Genomic DNA, 22,263 nt, shown 5'->3' with positions numbered 1-22,263 from the left:
CATCAGATGACCTATTGAGGCACACCTGTTCCCTTTATTGTTCACAAAGTCCTAACTTCCAACTACACCCAGTCATGTGACCCAGAGGAGACTGCAGGCAACTCATGGACAGAGTGCAGGAAAATACCCAGTTTCTAAAAGTGGCTTTTTCAAAATTGTAATTTAAAATCAGACCTTAGCATTAAAGAGGATTTTTAATTACAATTTCATAGACACTAAATGCTTATCTGTCCCCAGTGAAAGGTTAGCGTGTATTGATTGTAATAAGCCAACCTAATGTTATCCTAAGGGACAGGTAGGCCTCACAGAGGGGAAAAAGGAATTCAGGAATTTTTGCTTACCAGGACATGTAAAAAATGAAAGTTCATGCCCAACCTTTTAATTACAGCTGATAACATTTCAGTATGATTAGCATCAACTTGGAGAGAGAAGCATTTAATTTAGGTATATGTACCTTGTAGAGTGGTATACCATATACCCAGGGTTTGTACATTAAATGCTACTAGCGGGCCTGCAGCACACATTGAGCCACCCACTTAAGTAGCACTGTGAAACATGTCCCAGACCTGCCATTGCTTCCTGAATGCAGTTTTAAACTCCCAATTTAACTTGGAAATATAACAACCTTGCCAAGCCTTAAACCCCCCTTTTATTGCATAAAGGTCACCCCTTAATGTAGGCCCTAGGTTGTCAATAGGGCTGGATGCTTTTAAACAGAAGGTTGGACATGTATTGGTAGTGAAAAACTCCTAATTTCGTTTCTCACTACCTTGAGGACTACCTGTTCCATAGGATAATATTGAGTTTCCTTATTACCTTTAATAAGTGACAACTTTTCATTGGGAATAGGTAAGCATTTCATGTTTTGTATCTATGAAACTATAATTAAAAATATTTTTTTCATTGTAAAGTCGGATTTTAAATTCCAATTTCAAAAATGCCACTTTTTAGAAAGTTTGCACTTGACTGGGTGTAGTTGGCATTTGGCATTTGGAATGTGTTGGGATTTCTCTAGCCTGTCATGGCGTTCTGCACTAGAATGTTCCCTGCGTGGAACACTTGCCATGATTCTGCTCTCCGCAGTAGCTCCCGGGGAGTTGCTGTGGCTGGACTGAATAAAGCACCTCTTACCTGCCTTGGCCCGTGTGATCTGCTTCCTTTCAGTGGCGACGATTGGTTCCAGCTTCCAGCCTCCCCAGTGTTGAAGACGATCCCTCGTGTGGCAGTCCGGTCTTCCTGGCATTTTCGGGCTTCTCATTACTTGACGTTTTGCTGGGAACGGTTCCCAGTTGCTCGAGGCCCGCTCTGGAGTAATTCCTGTCTCCTGTTGTGTCCTTTATGCCTGCCAACTGCCGGATATTCCTCTCGGCATTGTAAAGGTACTTTTTGTTTTATTCCCCTTACGCGATCAAGCCGTTGCTCTGCTCTCGCATTGCTGCGTTGCTACGTGGATCCTGTCTGACCTGCCTGACGCCGACAACTAAACATCTCACGTTGCGTGCGGCCATTTTAACTGCTTTGTGGTAACCTGGCAACGTCTTGGCAACGCTTTGTCGGATCCAATGCGCACAGCTGTTTAGCGCTTCATCACCTTCATCGCTGATGCGCACAGGTCGTCTTGCCTAAATTGATGCGTTTTGCCTATCATCTTCTTCGCTGATGCGCACAGCAATGTCTTCCTGGTTTGATGCGCACAATTTTGTTTGATGCGCGCAATCACTTCAATGTGCACAACATTGTCTTTAATTCTTTGCACACAGTTTTGGATTCCATGCGCTGAGTTTCTTTATCATCGCTGATGTGCACAGCTCTTTAAATCCACGACGTTATTCTGCAATGTGCACAGTTTGATTCTAATTTTTTTTTTTTTTAATGTGTGTTTCTATACCACATTTCTTGTGTGCAAATACTGTTTGGTGAACATCTTCATGTGTAAATAGTCTTATTGGAGATATATTCTTTTTGTGTGTCCTGGGGCAGCAACTCACCCACGCACATGGATCATATATTGGCCCCTCCTCCATTCTTGCAAACTGCAGGTACCCCGCCTGTAACATGGGAATGGTGGAAGGACACTTTTGAGGCATATTTAGAAGCCATTGATGGTGACATTTTTACTAGCAAAAAGAAAAAAAGCTTTGCTCGTTTATAATCTTAGCACTGAAGCCAGAAACATTTTGAAAACCTTGACTCTTGAGGTGGTTAGCACTATTGTTAGTGGTGGTGATGCTGGCGATTCGCTTCTTGTAGATGAATATGCCTCGCTGATAAAGACACTTGACAAAAGTTTTTCTCCAAGGAGGAATGTGGTACTTGAACATCACAAATTTCTTCAGCGTGCTCAGACCCCTGGCGAATCTATTGATGATTTTGTAGCAGTTCTTCGCATACTTGCTATCAACTGCAATTATAGGGAATTTTGGGATGAAATCATACGGGATCAACTTATCAAGAGAACTTCTAATAAGAAGATTCAAGAAAAGCTACTTGCTTCTGGTGATCCTGACTTGGAGACTGCTCTTACTCTTGCCAAAAGTATAGAGCATTCGCAGTTTTGTGTTAAAGAAATGAGCTCATCCTCTTCATCTACATCTTCTTCCACGGTAGAGGTTAAACTGTTGAACTCCAAACCTCTCTCCAAACCTAAAGCAAATGTACCCTCGTCCATTGTTACTCGTCCGGTTGCAACTAATGTGTCTTCAAAGACTAAGTCTGTGCAAAATGACTTAGTATGTTTTCGTTGTGGTAGCAGGTCGCATCTGGGTTCTGCAAAATGTTGTTTTGCTCTCAACCAGACCTGCTACAAGTGTGGGAACAAGGGTCATTATTCCCGTATGTGCAAAGCTGTTTCTGCGAATAAGCCCATTCACTCTGTAAAGTATATCAATGAAGAATCGGCGGAGGATTGCTATGAATTGTTAATGCTGTCTTCTTCGCATGAGGCCGGAGTAGTCAAACTATCGGCCTTGTCTGGTCTTCGAAGAAGAAAACCCCTTCATGTTTGATAACTGTGAATGGTGTTGTCTGCAAGTTTTTAGCAGATTCAGGTTCTCCGTTCACTTTGTTGAACTTTGCTGACTTTAGTAAACTTTCTAGCGTACCTTGAGAACCCTCCAACATTAAGATTTTTGCTTATGGTGGCAAGAAGGTAGAAGTTTTGGGAAAGTGTTCTGCTAAACTGGAGTTTCATGCCGACAGGGGTGGTATTCATAGTCAAGGATGGTACCAACTTGTTGGGGTGGGACGAACAAGGTGACTTGAACATCATTTTGGATCCCAACCATCCAGACATGGTGATAACCCGCAGTGCCTTGAGTGAGTTTTACCCTTCGTCTTCTGCATCACCAAGGGGATTGACTGTGTCTCAAGTGTCAAACTCCAAGTGGGCCCTTATGTTTCCTGAAGTATTTAGCGGGGAGTTAGGCAAACTCAAGGGTTTTCAACACCGTATAATTTTAAAAGAAAATGCCATGCCCATTGCCCACAAGGTACGTAAAGTGCCTCTAAGTTTACGGGAAAAGTCGAGGAAGGAATTGGAACGTTTATGTGCTGCTGGGGTGATCGAGCCAATTGAGGGTTCGGAGTGACTCGCTCCCATAGTTTTGGCGAAGAAGTCCGATAAATGTTTGAGGATGTGTGTTGACCTGCACGATCTCAATGCAAACATTTGGATTGACAGGCAACCTCTCCCAAATATCAACGAGATGTTAGCTACCCTCGAGGGTGCTACATTTTTTACCTCCCTCGATATTTCATCCGCATATCACCAGATTGAGCTGTGTCCAAATTATAAGTATCTTACCTCTTTTGTAACCCCGGAGGGAGCTTATCGTTACATCCGTATGCCATTTGGTTTGGCTTCAGCCTCGGCTGTTTTTCAGAGGCTGATGAACAATCTGTTCAAGGACATTCCTGGTGTTGTTTTTTTTCAAGATGACATTTTGGACCACGGCAAGACCAAACTTGAGCATGATGAGCGTGTGAAACTGGTTCTAAGCATTTTAAGGGCCAGTGGGCTAACCCTGAGGGAAGACAAGTGCAAATTCCTTGAAGATGGGGTGGATTATCTGGGTCACCACATTTCATACAAGGGTGTTGAACCTAAGGTCAAAATTATTGATGCCATTCAAAATGCTCTCGTTCCTGCGAACAAGGATAAGCTAAGTTCGTACCTTGGTTTGGTGGAGTATTACTCCAAATTTGTTAAGAACTTCTCTTCCAAAACTGCTGCTATGCGTGGCTTACTTAAAAAGAGTGCTAAGTTTGTTTGGGATGATGATTGCAATAGCAATTTCAATGCTATTAAGCAAGAAATTGTTGGAGCTCGCCCACTGAAATTGTTCAACATCAATGACTTGTGTATTCTTTCCACCGACGCCAGTAATGTAGGTTTGGGGGCTGTTCTCAGGCAGAGAGGGGGTGATGGACTTGAGGAAACCATTGCTTTTGCCTCCAGAACTTTGAGGGGTGCCGAGAGAACGTATTCCACTATCGAAAAGGAGGCTTTGGCATTGTGGTGGGGGGTATTGCACTTCAAGAATTTTCTCTGGGGGAACAGATTTATCTTGAGGACTGACCACAAGCCTTTAGTTGATTTATTCATGACCAAGAGTGTGGCAGGGCAACCCCACGGATCTCCAAATGGCAATGCAGGTTGCAAGAGTTCCAGTATCAGCTTGAGTATGTGGCTGGGGTGAAGAATTTGGTTGCCGATTGCTTATCCAGGCTACCCCTTTCCAATAGTGACGAATGTTTTGTGTGTGATGACTTGGAAGTGGTTTGTGCTGTTGGTTTTTTGTGTGACTCTGCTGGTTGTGCTCTTTCTGAGTGTGAGTGGCTAGAGGGGATTGCTTCAGATGCAGATATGCAGGTGGTTATTGACCTTCTCTGCAAAGTTTGGCCGTGTGAAAAAGATTGTCCGTCTGCAATTGTTCCTTACATGAGAGTTAAGGATGAATTATCCCTTGTGGATGGAATACTGAGAAGAGGGAGTTTGCTGGTTGTACCTCTTTCGGTTCGTGGTAAAATTCTAGGTCTCGCTCACGAAGGTCATCCTGGTATTAGTTCCATGAAACGTAGGGTGAGGCAAGACTTTTGGTGGCCATCAGCGAACAAGGATGTCGAGCATTTTGTTCATGATTGTTGTGAATGTTTTGTTAGCGACAAGTCACAGGTTACCCATCCTTTGCCTGTTGAACCTATTATAGTGAAGAATATTCCCTGGTCCAAGCTGGCTTTGGACATTGCCGGACCCTATGTCCTTGTTGGTTCTACTCCCAAGTATGTCTTGGTATTGGTTGACTACATGACCAAGTGGCCTGAGGTTAGGTTTGTGGATTCTATCAGTTCATCTGTGGTGATTACATTTTTACGTGACATCTTCTCCAGGGAGGGTTTTCCTGAGGAGATAGTATCTGATAATGGTACGCAGTTAGTTTCTGCTGAAATGTCTTCATTCTTCAAGGAGGTTGGTATTAGACATATTTGCACGTCACTCTATCATCCTCGTAGCAACGGTTTGGTTGAGCGTTTCAACCGTGTAGTCAAGGAGCATCTTCAACTGGCGTTGGTGAATGGTTTGCATTGGCGTCAAGCAGTTAGCGACATGTTATGGGCCGTATGGACCACTCCACATGTTTCAACTGGTGTTGCGGGGAAGGGTTGCTGGTACCAAGTTAAACAAAGAATGGATGTCTAGGAAAGTTGTGGATGCCGCGAGTTTAGCTGGTGTTGCAGATGTCAGAGCTTCAGTTCAAAGAAAGTATGACACTAGATCGAATGCTTTGTCTCCTTCTAAGGTGAAGGATGGTGACTGGGTGAGGATAAAGAAACCCGGCTTTCTCCATAAGGGGCAGTCGCGGTTTTCTTCTCCTAAGAAGGTGTCTGAAGTGAAGGATTGTGTTGTGGTGTTGGAGGATTGAAGGGTTTGGAACAAGAGTATGGTTTCTGTTGTGCCTGGTTTCATGGCTGAGAGTGTCAGCAAGCGGTCAGGGGTAGGTTCTTCCTCTGCTTCTCCTAGCATGGCTGGTGGCAGTGTTGTGCGCTCTCCTGTTCCTGTCTCTGACCCACAGAGGGAAACTTCCCACAGAGTCAGATCTGTTCCCGCAAAGTTTCAGGACTATATGATGGGGTAAAGCAATGCTGGTTTTACGTGAGGGGTATGTTGTGTATTGTTTTTGCTTCTGTTTTTCATCTTCTTTGCTTCTGTCTTTTACCTCTCTTTAGTTCCTATCTTTTCCTACTCTCAACTTTTTCTCTTTTGTTTCTTCATGAAGAAAGGGAGGTGTGTTGGGATTTCTCTAGCCTGTCATGGCGTTCTGCACTAGAATGTTCCCTGCGTGGAACACTTGTCATGATTTTGCTCTCTGCAGTTGCTGCCGGGGAGTTGCTGTGGCTGGACTGAATAAAGCACCTCTTACCTGCCTTGGCCCGTGTGATCTGCTTCCTTTCAGAATGTAAATTTATCCAAGGCACTCAAACAACAGAGGGATTAGGTGTTCCTGAATGGTCCATCTGTTATAAGGATGGGGGAGGAGTTGGGCACAGAACCACTTGCAACTGAATAGGCTGTGCTCTGCCTTCACACAAAGGGCTTGTCACCACTGCATTATCTCTGCAGCCAGCCTAGAGCCAGGGCAGGCGAGTCATGCAATTCCAAGCACTTCAAACAGAAACCTCTAGTAACTTCTTCTCCCTCAAGGAAAGCACCTTGTATCAAAAGGAGACCCTCAGAGCTACTCTTCAGTTCAGTTTCTGAACCTCTGAAAGGACTCTCAGAAGATTGACTGCTGATCCGCACTCCACAAGACTGCTTTGCTGCACTTGGAAGGACTGCTTTGCTCCCTGGACTATGCCTTGAACTCTTCATCGCCTGAACCCAGGACTACCAGAGTGACTCCAAGTTTGCTGGCCTCTTGTTCAGAGCCATAGCATCATAACAGGCTTCTACCACCTTGAACCTGCATCTGGACCCAGACTGAGTGAGTCCTAACCCCCAACGTATGCTCCTACAGTTTTGGACCCTTTGTGGTGGTGCTAAAGGTGCCTAGATTCCCAAAATCCAAAACTTGGAACGTAATACATTTTTGGCAGAAAACTGCTCTGAGAACCTAGGGAAGACCAGGACCAATCTGCTCATCAATATGCCCAAGGTGCATCGCCAGTTGACCTGACTTCATAGTAGCTCCTAATACATTCTTCCCCACAGCATCAAATCCTGTTCAGCGGTTCTTCACCAAAGGGGTATCCTGCCTCCTGGAATTCTCATTGGTTACAGGCTCCTGTCTCGTTCAGATGGAGATTTTCGACTTCCATAAAAGTGACTGAACCCGAACATAGAAATCTTCACTACAACTTCGTCCAGCGGCTCTTCGATGACAAAACTCCTTCCTTGGAGCATTGCTCCGCAGAACTTTACCTTCTCAGAAGATTTCTCTTGAAATTTTTTTGAGTCCAAAGGTAAGTGCCGACCAGGCCCCATCCACTTCTTGTATGTGACACGCGCTCTATCACGTTCATACATATTTTTTTACTTTGACCCGGTCTATACTAGATGTCTGCAGTTGGCTCTTTGATGTTTTAGGCACTATGTTTTACTAAACACTTTGAGAATTCATAACTCCTCTTCTACTGATTATATTTTTGTCATTTAGATGTCAAATAATTTATTAATATTTACTCTAATTGTCTAAATTGGTGTTAGATTTTTCTTGTGCAGTATTTTCACGTTATTACTGTTTGTGTTCCGCATAAATACTTTACACATTGTTTCTAAATTAAGCCTGACTGCCTTTTGTGCTAAGCTACTCATGGTTAATCTCAGGTTAATTTACTGATTTTGTGGTACACCCTGGTGGGGATTGTGGCTGTTGCTTGACCAGGGTTCTCATCCCCTAGTAAACCAAAAACCCAATCTCTCACAGATAGATATTTCCAATGTTCGCCACCCCCCAGGCTTCCGCAGCAAGACCCTGACCTTGTGGTGTCAAAATAGCTTCTATCATGTCTCTAATGCTATTCAATCTATGATCTTAATGACTTATTCAGTCTTTTGTTTCAGCTTTTTTCTATATGCTGATGATGCCCAAATAATTGTTAGGATTACTGGGGATACTCAAGACAGTGCTAAAGAACTGTCTAAGTGCCTCTCGAAAGTGGAATGTTTGGAGTCACAACCACCTAAGTAACCTAGTGACATTAGCAACATATTCTGTCCTATGTAACCGTTGCTTCAATTTTGGCCTACATCCCTAAACCCCAAGCTTACACCTGTGCAGGTTGGTAAAAATGTTAGGCATAAAAATTGACTCAGCCTTGACCATAACGATGAGAGATCCAATTACAGAAGTTGTCGAGGACATATTTCTTTCAACTTCATTCACTGAAGTGAATTATTTATCTTTTCCTTTTTCATCTTTTTTCTTTTTGTAATAAGATACAGTTTCTAAATGGGTCAACATGAACTATCTGATCTAATACAATGTATCTGCCTTGATCTATCTGCACATTTGATCCTTAAATTGCAGTTTATGGATAAAGGATCAAGCAACTCCTACACTGATGCTTCTTTGTCAGCTTGCTGTCAATTAATAAATAGTTTTTAAGTCTATGTACCTGGGAGAAAAGTCTTTTTTACTCCTTGTCAATTAATATTGAGCCATCACTGATACTGTCCTCACCATGAACTGAGTTCCAGCAGAAAATTTCTGTTGGATGTACCTAGAGTTCCTTTCAAGCTAGCTTATGGTCAAGAATCTCGATGCCAGTAGCTATGAAGTGGAATTCGCCCCATTCCCTTGGTCAAGGGTTGAATCTGCCTAAACTATGCAGGAGCAATAAACTTCATCTTTTTTTGGAGATTGTGTGACAATTCTGCACATATATCTTCCACTTTCAATCACTGACTGACACAGTCTTTGATAAGTAGACCTGGGGGTCATGTGGCAAAGCAAAATGCTCTTTACTTTCAATCAATCAATCAATCAGGGATGTGTTAAGCGTAACTACTCATCTGTAAGGGGCTCAAGGTGCTAGGGGTGGGGGGGTGCAGGTACCATTCCATCAAGGAGGGGGTCTGTCCAGGAGCCAGGTTTTGAGGTTTCTTGCAAAGATGGAGAGCGATGTTGTCTGTCTGAGGTGGAGCAGAAGGGCATTCCATCGGGTCTTTTTGGTGCTGGGGACCACAGCGTCGGAGAGCTGGACTGATTGTAGGGTCCTTTGGGGTGCGTGAAATGTGAGTTGGCTATTCAGGTATGCTGGTCTGGTGCCGTGGAGGGCCTTGTGTGCGTGAATGAGTATCTTGAAAGTGATTCTCGCTTCAACGGGGAGCCAGTTGAGTGTGCGCAGGTGCTGGGAGATGTGGCAGCATTTTGGCAGGTTTAGGACTAGTCTTGTGGCGGCGTTCTGGATGTTCTGCAGCCTGTGGGTGAGCTTTGGTAATGAGTGAGCAGCACCCAGAATTCATCAGGCCAGGAGGAATCAGTGGAAGCACAGGACAGTGATTTTGATAGAGTCTGATCCACTTAATATAAACTGAGATGGGTGCTTGAACTAAAATGATTTTCTCCATTTGCGTGGAGGATGAAATGCTCTCACTTTCAACACTGCGGTAGTAATGCTCAGAATGCCAATGTCCCATCCTCAGCGTGCACAAGTTACAAGAGTGTAACTATATGTTGTAGCCATTTGGTCTGAAGTAGAAATTCAATTAGTAAACAATATCTCAATCTCAATTTAAAGTTGCAGTAGACACACACCTAAATATGTACAGGATGTACACAGACATAGCCCTGAAGCACAGTCAATGTACATTCAGTTTGTGTGACCTGGCAATTTGCAATACTGCAGCTCATCCTTATCAGCCTGTCCCACAAAGCACACCATATTAGCATGATGTTCAGGTTGGGTATTCAAAATATTTCTAGCGATCACAAGAGCTTGTCTCTACATTAACAGATATTGCAGAATCTGTAGGATGTGTTAGGTGAGGGTGGAATCACTTCACCATATAATGACAGATTCCTCCTCTCTATCAACCTATAGAGAGATGCCCTCTCTAGAGAAGGAGATGTACACTCATCTGTAGATCCTTCTATAATACCACAGCACTGTAATGCTGGGGAAAGCAGGCACATGTGTGTTGTGCCCCCAGGACACTTAGTGTAACATGGCCCCAGGGGATTATCTGGTCATTGTGTGGAAAGCAGATGTGTGATTGCTACTTTTCTTTTCATATAGGCTCTCAGGATGCCATGGATAATTGCCTTGCAAAATTACCAAACGTTCTCATTTCATATAGCTCAATAGATGTGCTTTCTGTATATGTTGCTGTAGTTCCCATGCATTGTTGTAGTTCCCCACAAAATGTGTGATCTAGAATACAGATGCAAGACACCAGACGCATGGTTTGGACCTTCCAATATCTCTCACTCTTCCTTGTCTTCTCTCTTAGGTGGTGCAGATCATGATTGGAATAGTCAGTATCTGCTTGGGTGGCATACTGTGCTCTGGTTATGTCAAGGCTATCATTTACAGTGGTGTACCATTCTGGAGTGCTGTGTTTGTAAGTATCTGTGTCTTAAAGCCAAGCTATTTCTACAAGAACCTAAACAAGGCTTCCAGAAATCAATTCTGGAATGTTACATGTTTTTTTTTAACTGTAACCTTTGGCTGACCTTTAATCCCAAGCACTGCTGATATCAAAAGGCAATATTGTCTCCTTCTAGCAGACCATTCTGGTGTGTAGTTGGTGTGAAAGTAGGTAGAAAATGCCCATAATGAGCGGGAACTAAGGAAAATGGACAACCTAGAGAAGCTGAGACACAAGGGCACAGGTAATGTTTTTGTGACACAACTGGGTCCTTTAGGAATCTATAACCGGATGGGAACTGAAAAAGGTGTATAAAACAAAGAGTTGGAAGGAAGATAATGGGGCATACTCTACTGCATGAAAAATGTGTGACACAACATCTGCAAAATATTGGCAGGCTGAAAACCTGGCCCTCCCTTCACCTGGAATTGCCGCCTGTCATTTAACAGTTTTTTGTCACATCTCCATCTGCCATCTCGACCATCAGGTGGGACCTCTCGCTCATGTGGAATTAATTATCTCATGTGTGAATGTGTGCTGCTGATGGTGCTGAAATGTCTGTGTTCCCCAGCACCATTCACGTAGGACAGGCCAGCTGACTTTCTGCCCTATTTGAGATTTGAGATCCCTTCAAACTCTAGAGTTCTGTAATCTCTTAACCTTACCCTCCCTACACACATGCCTGCAATTAAACATTCTAGCTTCATGTCCCACTTCATTGGAATGCTCTTCTGCTCAATCTTAGAGCTAAATCTCCTCTCCTGCATTAAAAACTATGAGTTTTCCCTTTATTCTCTTCCTAATTTTAATACTGTCACGCCATACTACTCCTCCCCACTCCAACACTTCCAAGACACAAGGAACAATATGTCATATAAATCACCATCATGGTAGCACTCTTGCGATCTATTTTCTTAACTCACTAGTCTCATTATCTTCATATACAGCGTTTTGTGCACTACTTTCAGCACATTCAGCTGATTATGTCCTTATGTAATTGTTGGTTACTCTGTAAACATTTCTACTTAAAATGTATTAAAAAATTCTACATAATGCACAGAGCATTCTTTGTCAATTCTAAATTTGCCACCAGATGCAAAATGAATCTACATGTACATTGCAAAAGCCTTGCAGCCTCTTTGCATGAACAGTGTCCATCATAATGGTGAACACTCAAGCATAGCTCTCCAGTGTAAGGTAGATTTCATTGTGAAGATTACCTCAACATAGCTTTACAGTGAAAGTATACTATCAGACCTCTACGATGAATAGTTGTAACCACAATCACAACTAATGCCAATTGAAAATACTAGTCCACACCTACAAAGCCCTACACATCCAAGGTCCAGCATGCATCAAACACCGTCTGAGCTTCCACCAAGCCACCAGACTCCTGCTCCCCTCCTCCCTCTCCTTCACTCACACCCCCCCAATCTGCCTAACCAACAGCAGAGGACATTCCTTCTCCCTCTCTGCAATGTCCGTAAACAGCCACCCCCTTCATCTCCGAACCTCACCCTCAGGAATTCAGAATGGAACTCAAGACCCACCCAAGCAGCTTGGTTCTCAGTGCATGGATACCCTTATGGTTGATAATCTGCACTTTATAAATCCTGTTTGATTGATCGACTACAACCATTAATATCACCATTTTAGTTACCACTATCTGATCTTTCTAATAAAGAGTACCACTGGCCTTATCACTATCAAGTCTTTGTATCAAAGAATACACTGAGTTCCTCTGTGCTAAATGGACTATAGATCCACTGTTCCTTAAAGTTTGGAAAGTTTCCTTAAAATAACTGTCACCCACCAACATGTGGCATGCTTCATCATAGGGTTCTTCCCATCCTCCTACGGGATGGGGCGTGCTGCGAACGACGAACACGTGAGAGCACTTTTTAGTTGAATACTATAAAGAGATAGGTGGTATAAAAGTGGGAGGGTCTATTATAGGGTTAAAAATACCTGGCTAAGTAGGAACAAATATTTTATTCAATCCTCTTGCTTGTATTTTTAAAAATGGGGAAATGAGAGGCACATGCATGTGTGTGTATCTCACAGTCAACCCTTTTCAGGCCATTACCCAAAGGCTTTTCGTCAGGACCATAGACTGATCCCTAGTACCACTCCTGGTAGTGACACCAAATAGGTCTTCTTAATAAGTGTTAAGGAAAATATACATAAAGTACGATACCCCTTCAGTAAAAGTTCTTGTAGATCTGGAAAGGTAGGACAGAAAAATTATTTAATATTTAGTGAATCAAAAAAACACATCACCATATGTGGAAAACATGTGATATATTTTTCTGCCGCTGTGCTAGACGACTTTAGCTTTATCGTAGGCTGTTCCAGTGCTACCTATAATCAGGTTTGTGATGACAACCAAGACAATACAAAACATTGAACATAAAACACACTCAGTCTCAAGCACATTCTTGCTATGGTAGAAAAAGCATTCTCTTGTCTGTGGTACCGGTTCACCAAAAGTGTAATCCTAGATCAATTTTCACAGACTTACAGAATGCCAAACGTAGCTAATATCGTTATGTTAGGTACTAGTGGTGTTTCTATGCAGACCATTATATGTCAAGATGATATGTGGTCAAATGTAGGAAAGATCCAGAAACACGGTCTAGAACATACATTTTTTATGCCAAAATATGTCCCCATGAGCTCAACTGGGGAAGGGCCGATTGTAGTCAAACACTGAAAAAGTAAAACAAGGATTGAGATTAGCACTCAAAATTTGTCGCAAGTATTAAGAAAAATGGGGATATTGTTCTCGTTTTTCAGGGGTTTCGGCAATGCCGTACTCACTTTGTAAAAAGCTACTCCCTTGCCTTGTGAATTACCAGCGTCGGCATGCTAGGGAAAAACTAGTGTGTTCACCTTACAAAAATGGCTGCCCGTGGTGGCACCACTCCTGGTTACTCAAGCTCACAGTGATGCGAGTTCAAGTGACCAGCTGGACCGCTAATGGAGAGATTTAAAAAGTTGGTAAATAAGGTAATAAAGATTGGTTTATTCAAGTGAAAAAATGTAATAAAAAACTCATATCAGATCAAAACTTGTTAACTATTGAAGGCATCGAATTCTGAAAAAAATGGAATCCGAAGAAGCTAATTTCCTGCAAAAAATGTTAGGCACTTCCCACACATCTCATAGAGGTTCAAGGAAGACATGATCCCTCCATTTAGTCAACAGGTCTGCAAAGTGAATGTTAGGCATATTTACTCTGCTAAGAGCAAAAGTTGCACATCTTCCCTCAATTACGTCAGTCGGTCTATAAGGTGAGTGTTGAAAATAGTCCCTCAAAATAAAAATGCAGAAAAGCAAGAAATTGGAAAAAATGGAAAACATCAGGAGATGAGAGGATATTCACTCTTAAGTGGATATTATGCGAAGAGTCCTATGACCCAAACTAACTAGATTATACTATGTGGTAGTGGGATGAGAAAATTATATATCTACAACCTACAATGGTGCAGAGGACAAACTATCTTAAGAGCTAGTATTAAAATTAGAGTGCAGGGATTGTAATTAGGAGACCCAGCCAGGATGTTACAGCTATCATTCCACGGGCTGTACCTTGATCTTCAGAAATAGATTGTCGCATCTGGTATTAGATAAAAAAAAAATCCAAAATAAACATGTTACAACTGGGTCTTAAGATGGTCTTATGGGAATTTTTTCACAATTAAATAGATCCTGAATAGAGCTTGGGAAAGGTATTCTGACAAGCTTCCCATTGGTAAAAAAACAGTTGTTTAGTGGCGGGGTAAGTGTATTCAAGAGAAGTGGCTCCAGGGTATGCTCTTGTTCAGTCAATTGGTATGGATGTTTCATCTAAAAACCCAATGTTGTTCCTTTTCAAATAGTTCTGAGTCATTGGAAATTTTTTCAAGGACGGTCCAGCGAAGGTCCTGCATTGTGTGTCTGAAAAGACGAGGTCTGGACACGAGGAGATATTCTTCAGATGTAGTTTATTGCAGGAAGGGAGAGCCGTCCCAGCAGGCAGGCCGATGGCAAGGAAATAACTGCCCCAACTAGAACACTGTGCAAGGAACATTCACAATGACATAGGATAGTTCCAAGTTGCGCAATGCACATCACCACACCTCCCCTCTTTTGGAAAGAGAATCATCAAAACATCAATTACAGTGAAAGTAAAACACAGATCATGGGAAAGTAAATGAGGGGTACCATAGGGTTGAACATAACTTTGCAGCTTGTTGGATTCAAGTGAAAAGTACAACAGGGTTAAACATAATCTCGCAACTTGCTAGGTCTGACAGACATTCTAGTACTTTTCCTAACCCCATCCCCCTCCGAAACATTTTTAAAGTTGACATTACTTGAAAAACCAGAGGGATTTTTTGCGATTTGGGAAGTACACCACCAATTGCCATTGGTCAATCTGACCGCATTCTTGCGAGTATCCACTACTTGCTGAGAATCTAAAAACTTTGAAAGACCTTTCCTAACTAAAACAGGATTTTTAACTTTAACCCAATCTCCAATCTGAATGTTGTGAGACATTTTCTTTCCAGGTTTAACCTGTTTAGAACACACATCAGAGGATTTTCTATGAGCAGCATCCCACATATTGCTCATGTCGCCACTTTGGTGAAAATTTCTTACCATCCAGAAAGGATATACTTGTGAACAAGCTTTCCTCCCTCTCATGAGTTCAAAAGGGGTATAATTGGTAGCAGAATGAGGGGAAGTGCGGTAGGACCATACAAGATCTTTAACTGCTTTAAATACGCAGCTTCTAGATTTGAAAGCAGATTGAACACACTCCACGATAACTCTATTAAATCTTTCAGTCTTGCCATTGCTTTGCGGATGATAAAGAGGAGTTCTGGTGTGTTTGATACCACACGATCTCAAAAAGGAGTTCATTTCATGAGAGATGAATTGAACTCCGTTATCGGTTAAGATTTCCTCTGGATAACCTTCTCTCAAAAAGATACTGTTCAAGCAATCAATGACACTTTTGGAATTTGGTATACTGATTGGTTCAACTTCGACCCACCTTGACAAATGATCAATGAGAACCAAAAAATATTTGGAGTTGTTGGGAAGGACATGGAATGGTCCCAAGAAGTCCATTCCCAACTTCTGCCAAGCACAACCTGGAACAGGAACCTTAGATTCAACAACACCTTCCAACACTAATACCTTGTCACTGGCATTACAACGTGGACATAATCTAACCATCTCATCTATCTGAGAGTCCATTTTTGGCCACCAGAAATCCGACCTCACTTTTCTTTTAGTAATGGTAGCACCGAGATGGCCAAATGTGCTGCCAAAATAATTTTCTCTCTAAAACATGATGAAGGAACTAACTTGTCACCACGGACAATTACACTATTTTCCATTGAAAGCTCAGTGTTAATTTTCCAAAACATTTGGAGATCGGGAGAAAGACATTTCTCTTTCGGCCACCCCTTTTTGATAAGAGAGGAAACTTCTTTAAGGATTACATCATTACTTAGTGCTTTGATCCAATCATCCTCTAGAAAAGAAATGGGTTCCTGACAGACATTAGCAACAAAACACTCCTCTACCTCAGTCTCCCAATCTTGTTCATCACTGTCAGTTATGGGAAGCCTGGAAAGGCAGTCAGCTCTGCTGTTTCTTCCTCCAGGTATGTATTCCACGCTAAAGGAGAACTCACGTAATTTCGTGGACAACCTTGCTAAACGAGCTGTCGTGCATTTGACATTTTTTCCATTTAAGATATCAACCAAAGGTCGATGATCCGTTCTGAGAACAAAAGATCTGCCCCACAAATACGATTTAAATTTCTCCACACTCCATGTGCATTCTAGAAGTTCTTTTTCAATGACGGAATACTTCCGTTCCACAGGACGGAGGGTGCGGGAGGCAAAGCCAACTGTATGCTCCTTCCCGCCAGAACATTGAGAAAGAACTGCACCCAAACCATACTCACATGCATCAACTGTGACAAAAGTTTGTCTTCCTTCAACAAATGCTTGTAAAGCTGGAGCCGAAAGTATATGATCTTTGATAATCTGGAAACCTTTTTTGCATTCTTCTGACCACTCGAAAATAGCTCCTTTCTTTAGTAAAGACCTGAAACATTCAGTAGTTTTGGCAAAATCTTTCATGAATTTTGCATAAAACTCACACAAACCGAGGAAAGACAACAGTTGTTCCCTGTTTTGAGGAGCCGGTGCCTCAATAATACTCTTAACCAAACCAGGCCTAGGCTTGATACCTTTTTCTGAAATGATATGTCCTAAATACTCTATTTCTTTGGCCTTGAAAATACATTTAGTTTTCTGCAGGGTTAAACCTCTATTTTCGAGAACTTCGAAAACTTCATTAATTGCTTGATCGTGCTCACTCTCTGTTTTGGTAAAGATGAGAATGTGATCTTGAAAGACAACTACATTGGGATTATGGGCAAACATTTCTGACATGAGTCTTTGAAAGACTGCTGCGGCTGATGCCAGCCCAAAGGGGAGACGACAGAATTGGAAAACACCATCAGGAGTGACGAAAGCAGTGAGATGTCTAGATTGAGGGTGCAATTCTACCTGATGATAGGCGGCTTTGAGATCAAGTTTCGTAAACCACGAAGATGATCCCACTTTGGCAATAAGGTCTTCAATTCGTGGCAAAGGAAACCCATCAACCCAAATGGCTTCATTTAGGGTGCGTAAGTCAACACACATTCTCAAATCTCCTGACCTCTTCTTGGCTAAGACAATGGGGGTAAGCCATAGAGTAGATTCGACTTTTTCAATGATCCCTTGATCACACAGAGCCTTCAAATGTTTAGACAGATCGCTTCTGATGCTCAAAGGAACATTGCGTAATTTGTGTTTGGTAGGAACAACATTGTCTTTTATGCTGAAAGTTCGTGATTTTTCCAAGACGGTTCTCAAAAATTCTACTAAACTTTTGTTCCCAAGTGTAGTGCGCATGAGTGCATAGTGTATTATTAGTAATCGCGGAAACAGGAGTGTCTTTAATCTGTTTGTCGATGAAAACTGGATTAGCTAATCCTGGCTTGATAGTTAGACCTATTTCAGCTTGGTGGATAAGACCAAGAACATTAATTCCTTTCTTGGCCACATACACCTTCCCCTTGATAGTTACTCCTAATACATTGATGTCGGCCCAGAAAAATCCAAGTAAATTAATTCTACTGCCTTCAAAGGCCACAGTAAGGATATCTGGGGGTAATAAACACTTGTTATGCCAAAATTTGGTGTATTTATCTTGTGAAATAATGGTTATGTGTGCACCAGTGTCGACTAGCAACTGAACGTGATCTTTTCCAATGATAACATCAACTTCGGGATCAGGGATGTCATGAGAAATACTTTTGTCATGGGAATCCATGACTACTACTACATATTCTTGATGCATGATATCTTCATGAGAAAGATCACCCTCATACGAAAAATTGTCACCATTTTCGTTCATACTTTCATCATTGATGACACATCGAACATTTCCTCTTGTGCCTCCTCTCCTGCCTCTCATGCATATCTTAGCAAAATGCCCCATTTTACCACACTGTCCACATTGTTGGTTGGCTGCAGGACAGTTCTTAAAGGAAGAGACGTGAGAGGAAGAACCACATCTATAGCAGAACATTCTAGAGTCAGACTGTCTGAATCTACCACCTCTAGATAAATTGGGTCTTCTGAAATTGCCACGCGGTACAAAAAGAGTTCTGGTTGCAGCAGAATTAGAGATAGCACCAGAGATTGTGGTACTGGACATAGCACCAGAAATTGTGGTATTGGACAAGGCTGTTTCCAGCTGTTTGACATCATCCATAGAGGTTTCTATGCTTTTAGCTATATCTACCGCCTTATCTAATGAGGGGTCTTTACACGTTAGCAACTTCTTTTGAATTTCCTTACAATAGCAACGTGCAACAAGCTGATCTCTAATGAGCTGTGATGTGAAATTGTCAAATTCACAATTTGCAGCTAAAATTTTTAAAGCAGTTATGAAGGTATCAATATTTTCATCACTCTTTTGTGTCCTTGTGAAAAACTTATACCTATGTACAACTAAGTTTTTTGTTTTAGTAAAATATTTCTCTAATTTCGCCTTAGCTATTTCAAATTCATCAGGATCTTGACCCTCAGGTGGATCATATGGAGGTAAATGATCAAAAACATTTTGACCTTTGACCCCCAAATGGTAGTACATGAGGTTCTTTTTCCTCTCCGGTCTATATCTTTGACCATCAATGGCACCCAAGTAAGCCATGAACGATCTGACCCATAATTTCCATTCCAAAGGAGGATCACCAGGTACCTGCAAGAACGGAGCTGATGGGGTGACACTTTGCATAGTTAAATGGAATAGTTACTGATGAGATGTAGATTAATTTTGATAGTTTGGATAAGTTTCAATAAAAGTTGTTTGAAAATTAGAATATGTTCTGGACCTTCAATAAAATAAAATAAGTACTGGTCGTGAAAAATGTGAAATCCCCAGAATTTACTTCTACCCACAAAAATGTGAGCATATCACAGAAGTAATATGCCGCAAAAATTTGTACACACTGTAATAATTGTGTGTGTATCACAGAAGCAATGGGTTGTGTTGAAGAAAGGAAAAAAATTTTTTTTTGTCCAATTCTGGTTTAGTTCCAGTTTCTGTCACTAGATGGCAGTATGAGACAGAAAATCTTGTCTTTCGCTTTGAATTCCGAGGCAGCGTGAGAATTTGTTCAAACAGACGAACTCTGCATTTTAAACGCGGTGAAATGAAAAAGAAATAAATGCTTGACAAACACGTGTAGATGCTGTGTGTGTCAGCGCAGCATTACAGGAATTGTCTGGTAGAGTGAGGAATTTGATCTCGGAGTTTACTTATTTTGTTAAATAAAAAAAATAGGAGATGGTAAAAGTGTCCGACGTGTGGACATTGCGATTCCCCTCTTAACTGGTCAATTCATGTGCAGATGACGATCCAGTGCCGGATTTGGTTGGTAGTAAGTTGGTTACTATGGAAAGTAACACGCGAGCTAGCACAGAACGTGGATGTGTGGAAGCGCGCCTGTGATTGGTCAGGGGCAAACAGCTGGTCGCGTCATTCGCCTAAGATTCCCCGACATCATCATTGCAGTGGACGCAGCGTCGAGTGAAGATCTCCTCAACACGGTGAAATACGGTGAGGATACCAGCGTCTATAAATAATTTAATGTCTTTTTATTTTCACTCTAAACAGTTGCGTGTGCTATACGGACCTTGAAAACCTCTCTGGAGATTGTTTAATTCAGAGGGATCTCTGAGAGGAGCGGTGGGGTTTCCTTGTGGTTTTTTGTGCTTTTCGTACGGAAGCAGAGGAGTAGATTACTGTGTTAGAAAATGGGTACGGCTCTCCCGCGCTCTCCCGAGTGAGTGCTTGTAAGTTAGGTTTGGAAATGTACTCACGGTTTTGCGTGAAGGAAGACTGTAGAGTTTTTGAAAAAAAAACGGTAAGGGTTGAAAGTTCTTCCTGGTAAGATGGCAGGGTCGCTGGGTAGATCCCGTCCTCAGTCGCCAGTGAAAAGACGAGGTCTGGACACGAGGAGATATTCTTCAGATGTAGTTTATTGCAGGAAGGGAGAGCCGTCCCAGCAGGCAGGCCGATGGCAAGGAAATAACTGCCCCAACTAGAACACTGTGCAAGGAACATTCACAATGACATAGGATAGTTCCAAGTTGCGCAATGCACATCACCACAGTGTCCTATCTCCATTTAGTGTGCAGACAGTTTAGTCGTGGCCCGGTCACATCTCAAGTTGTTGCAATATTCACAGATACGTGTATTAATGCATTTTGTCATCCTGATGTAGTGGTGATGACACATACAGGTGATCATGTATATAGCACATTTGATTTACAGTTTGTGAACTGTCTCTGCTCCCAAGTTGTATTGTTGTTGAATTTTAGTTCTTTAGTTGTGGTGGTCAGATGGCAGATACTGCAATTGCCGCACAGGTGGTGACCCGTGAGAGGGAAGAGTAATCTCTGTGATGTACCTGAGTTATCCTTACTACGTGGTCTGGGTTGGACTATCATGTCTCACAGACTCCTTCCACGTTTATGTAAAAACATTGGTTTTAGGAAATTCAGGGAACCACTGTTCAGGATACGCCAATGCTTGTTGAGTATTTTGTTTGCTTGTTTGGATGCTATATTGTAGGTAGTGATACATATTGGTCTCTCTTCCCTTGGTTTTGGAGGTCTCACTTCCAGAAGGCCCTCTCTAATATTGTTTCTGATCCTTTTTAGTGCTTTAGAAATGATTTTGGGAGGGTAATTTCTCTCCTCCAGTTTGGAGCACAGACCTTCTGCTTGTCCTTTGAAGTCATTTATATTAGACCAATTACATCTGAGTCTGAGGAATTGTCCAATGGGAGGTTTTCTCTGAGATGTCTAGGATAAAAGCTGGCAAACCAATAGCCAGTAGTTTGCTGTAGGTTTTATGTGTTGTTGTTTTCAGTTTGCCATTTTCTGAGATAATGCTCAGATCTAGGAACATCAATTCCTTGTTATATTCTGTGTGTGTAAACTTAAGGAATTTGTTCTGGCAAGTTAGTCATGTCAAAAACTGGTGTGCTGTTTCTTCATCACCATTCCATATAATGAGAATGTAAATGTCAGAATGTCATCAGTATACCGCTTCCACATTTGTATGTGGGTCAAGTATGGGTTTGTAGGGCTAAGGGTCTTGTGTTGCCTCAATTCCAACTGGGGAGCTGTGCCCCAAGCTTTGAAAGGCATCGGGGGGCCTTGTGCTGTTGGAAGCCCCCCGATGCCTTTCAACCCTTGTGACACAGCTCCCCAGTTGGAATAGCCAGTCAACCAATACAATCCTTTTTTAGGGACATGACAGGGCCCCAGGAGAGGGAGAATACGGAAGAGGACCCAGGTACACTAGGCCCCAGACCAGACCAAGAACAAAGCAGTGTATCAACCAGGAGCATGACAATTACCTAGAGCAAACAGGCAGGAACAAGCAGATGAATAGTCTAGTGGTGAATTTCACTGATAGGAGTTATGATTGCGCAAATGCTTACTATTAATGCAATAATGTTTATTCTCCTGATTTATAAGAGCACACAATACAATGGAATACATTAACCAATTACACAATGTGTGTGTGAATTAATTCTGGGGTTCAGACTAAGGCTTTGTCATTGTACTGCAGAAGTAATAGATTCTCTGTCAGGCCTTGCATAATTCCTTACTCCCCACAGGAGTATCAATCAGCAGTAAGGCTTCCAGTTTCCCTTTTCTCCAAATAGGTCTCAGCTTCCTTTTGGGGCTTGGGGAATATATCCGGAGTGACCACTAAAATATCTAGGTAATGTGACACTATGCTGAAGAGTCGGTGGTGGATAGTCACCATTTTCACAACCAGTGATATTTGCTTGTTTTTAATAGTTTATTGGAAAATAAGAAATGACTCAGCAGCCACTGACTGATTATGTCGATTACTGATAGAAGGCATGTTATCTTCTTCCCTCAGTACTTTATCTCCGGGGGCCTGTCCATCTCGGCGGAGAAAAGGGGAAATCGCTGTTTGGTGAGTAGAGTGTTTTAGCCTGAATTCTACTTGAGGTGGCCGACCCTTTCTGACATATTATGTTGCTGTCTGTTCACTGCAGGCCCCTTCAC

General features: G+C 42.1%; 1 protein-coding gene across 1 annotated transcript in view; it reads left to right on the top strand.

Annotated features, from left to right (window-relative positions):
* Positions 1–22,263, top strand: part of LOC144807923 (membrane-spanning 4-domains subfamily A member 4A-like) — a 216,115-nt gene that overhangs the window by 140,819 nt on the left and 53,033 nt on the right. Inside the window, exons 3-4 of the mRNA XM_078673520.1 lie at positions 10,451–10,561; positions 22,115–22,171. Of these exons, the coding sequence (XP_078529646.1) occupies positions 10,451–10,561; positions 22,115–22,171 (168 nt within the window). The remainder of the gene's footprint in view (positions 1–10,450; positions 10,562–22,114; positions 22,172–22,263) is intronic.

Source organism: Lissotriton helveticus, chromosome 1_2, assembly GCF_964261635.1.
Source record: "Lissotriton helveticus chromosome 1_2, aLisHel1.1, whole genome shotgun sequence".
NCBI classification, from domain to species: Eukaryota; Metazoa; Chordata; class Amphibia; order Caudata; family Salamandridae; genus Lissotriton; species Lissotriton helveticus.
This window is presented reverse-complemented; position numbering and strand designations above follow the sequence as displayed.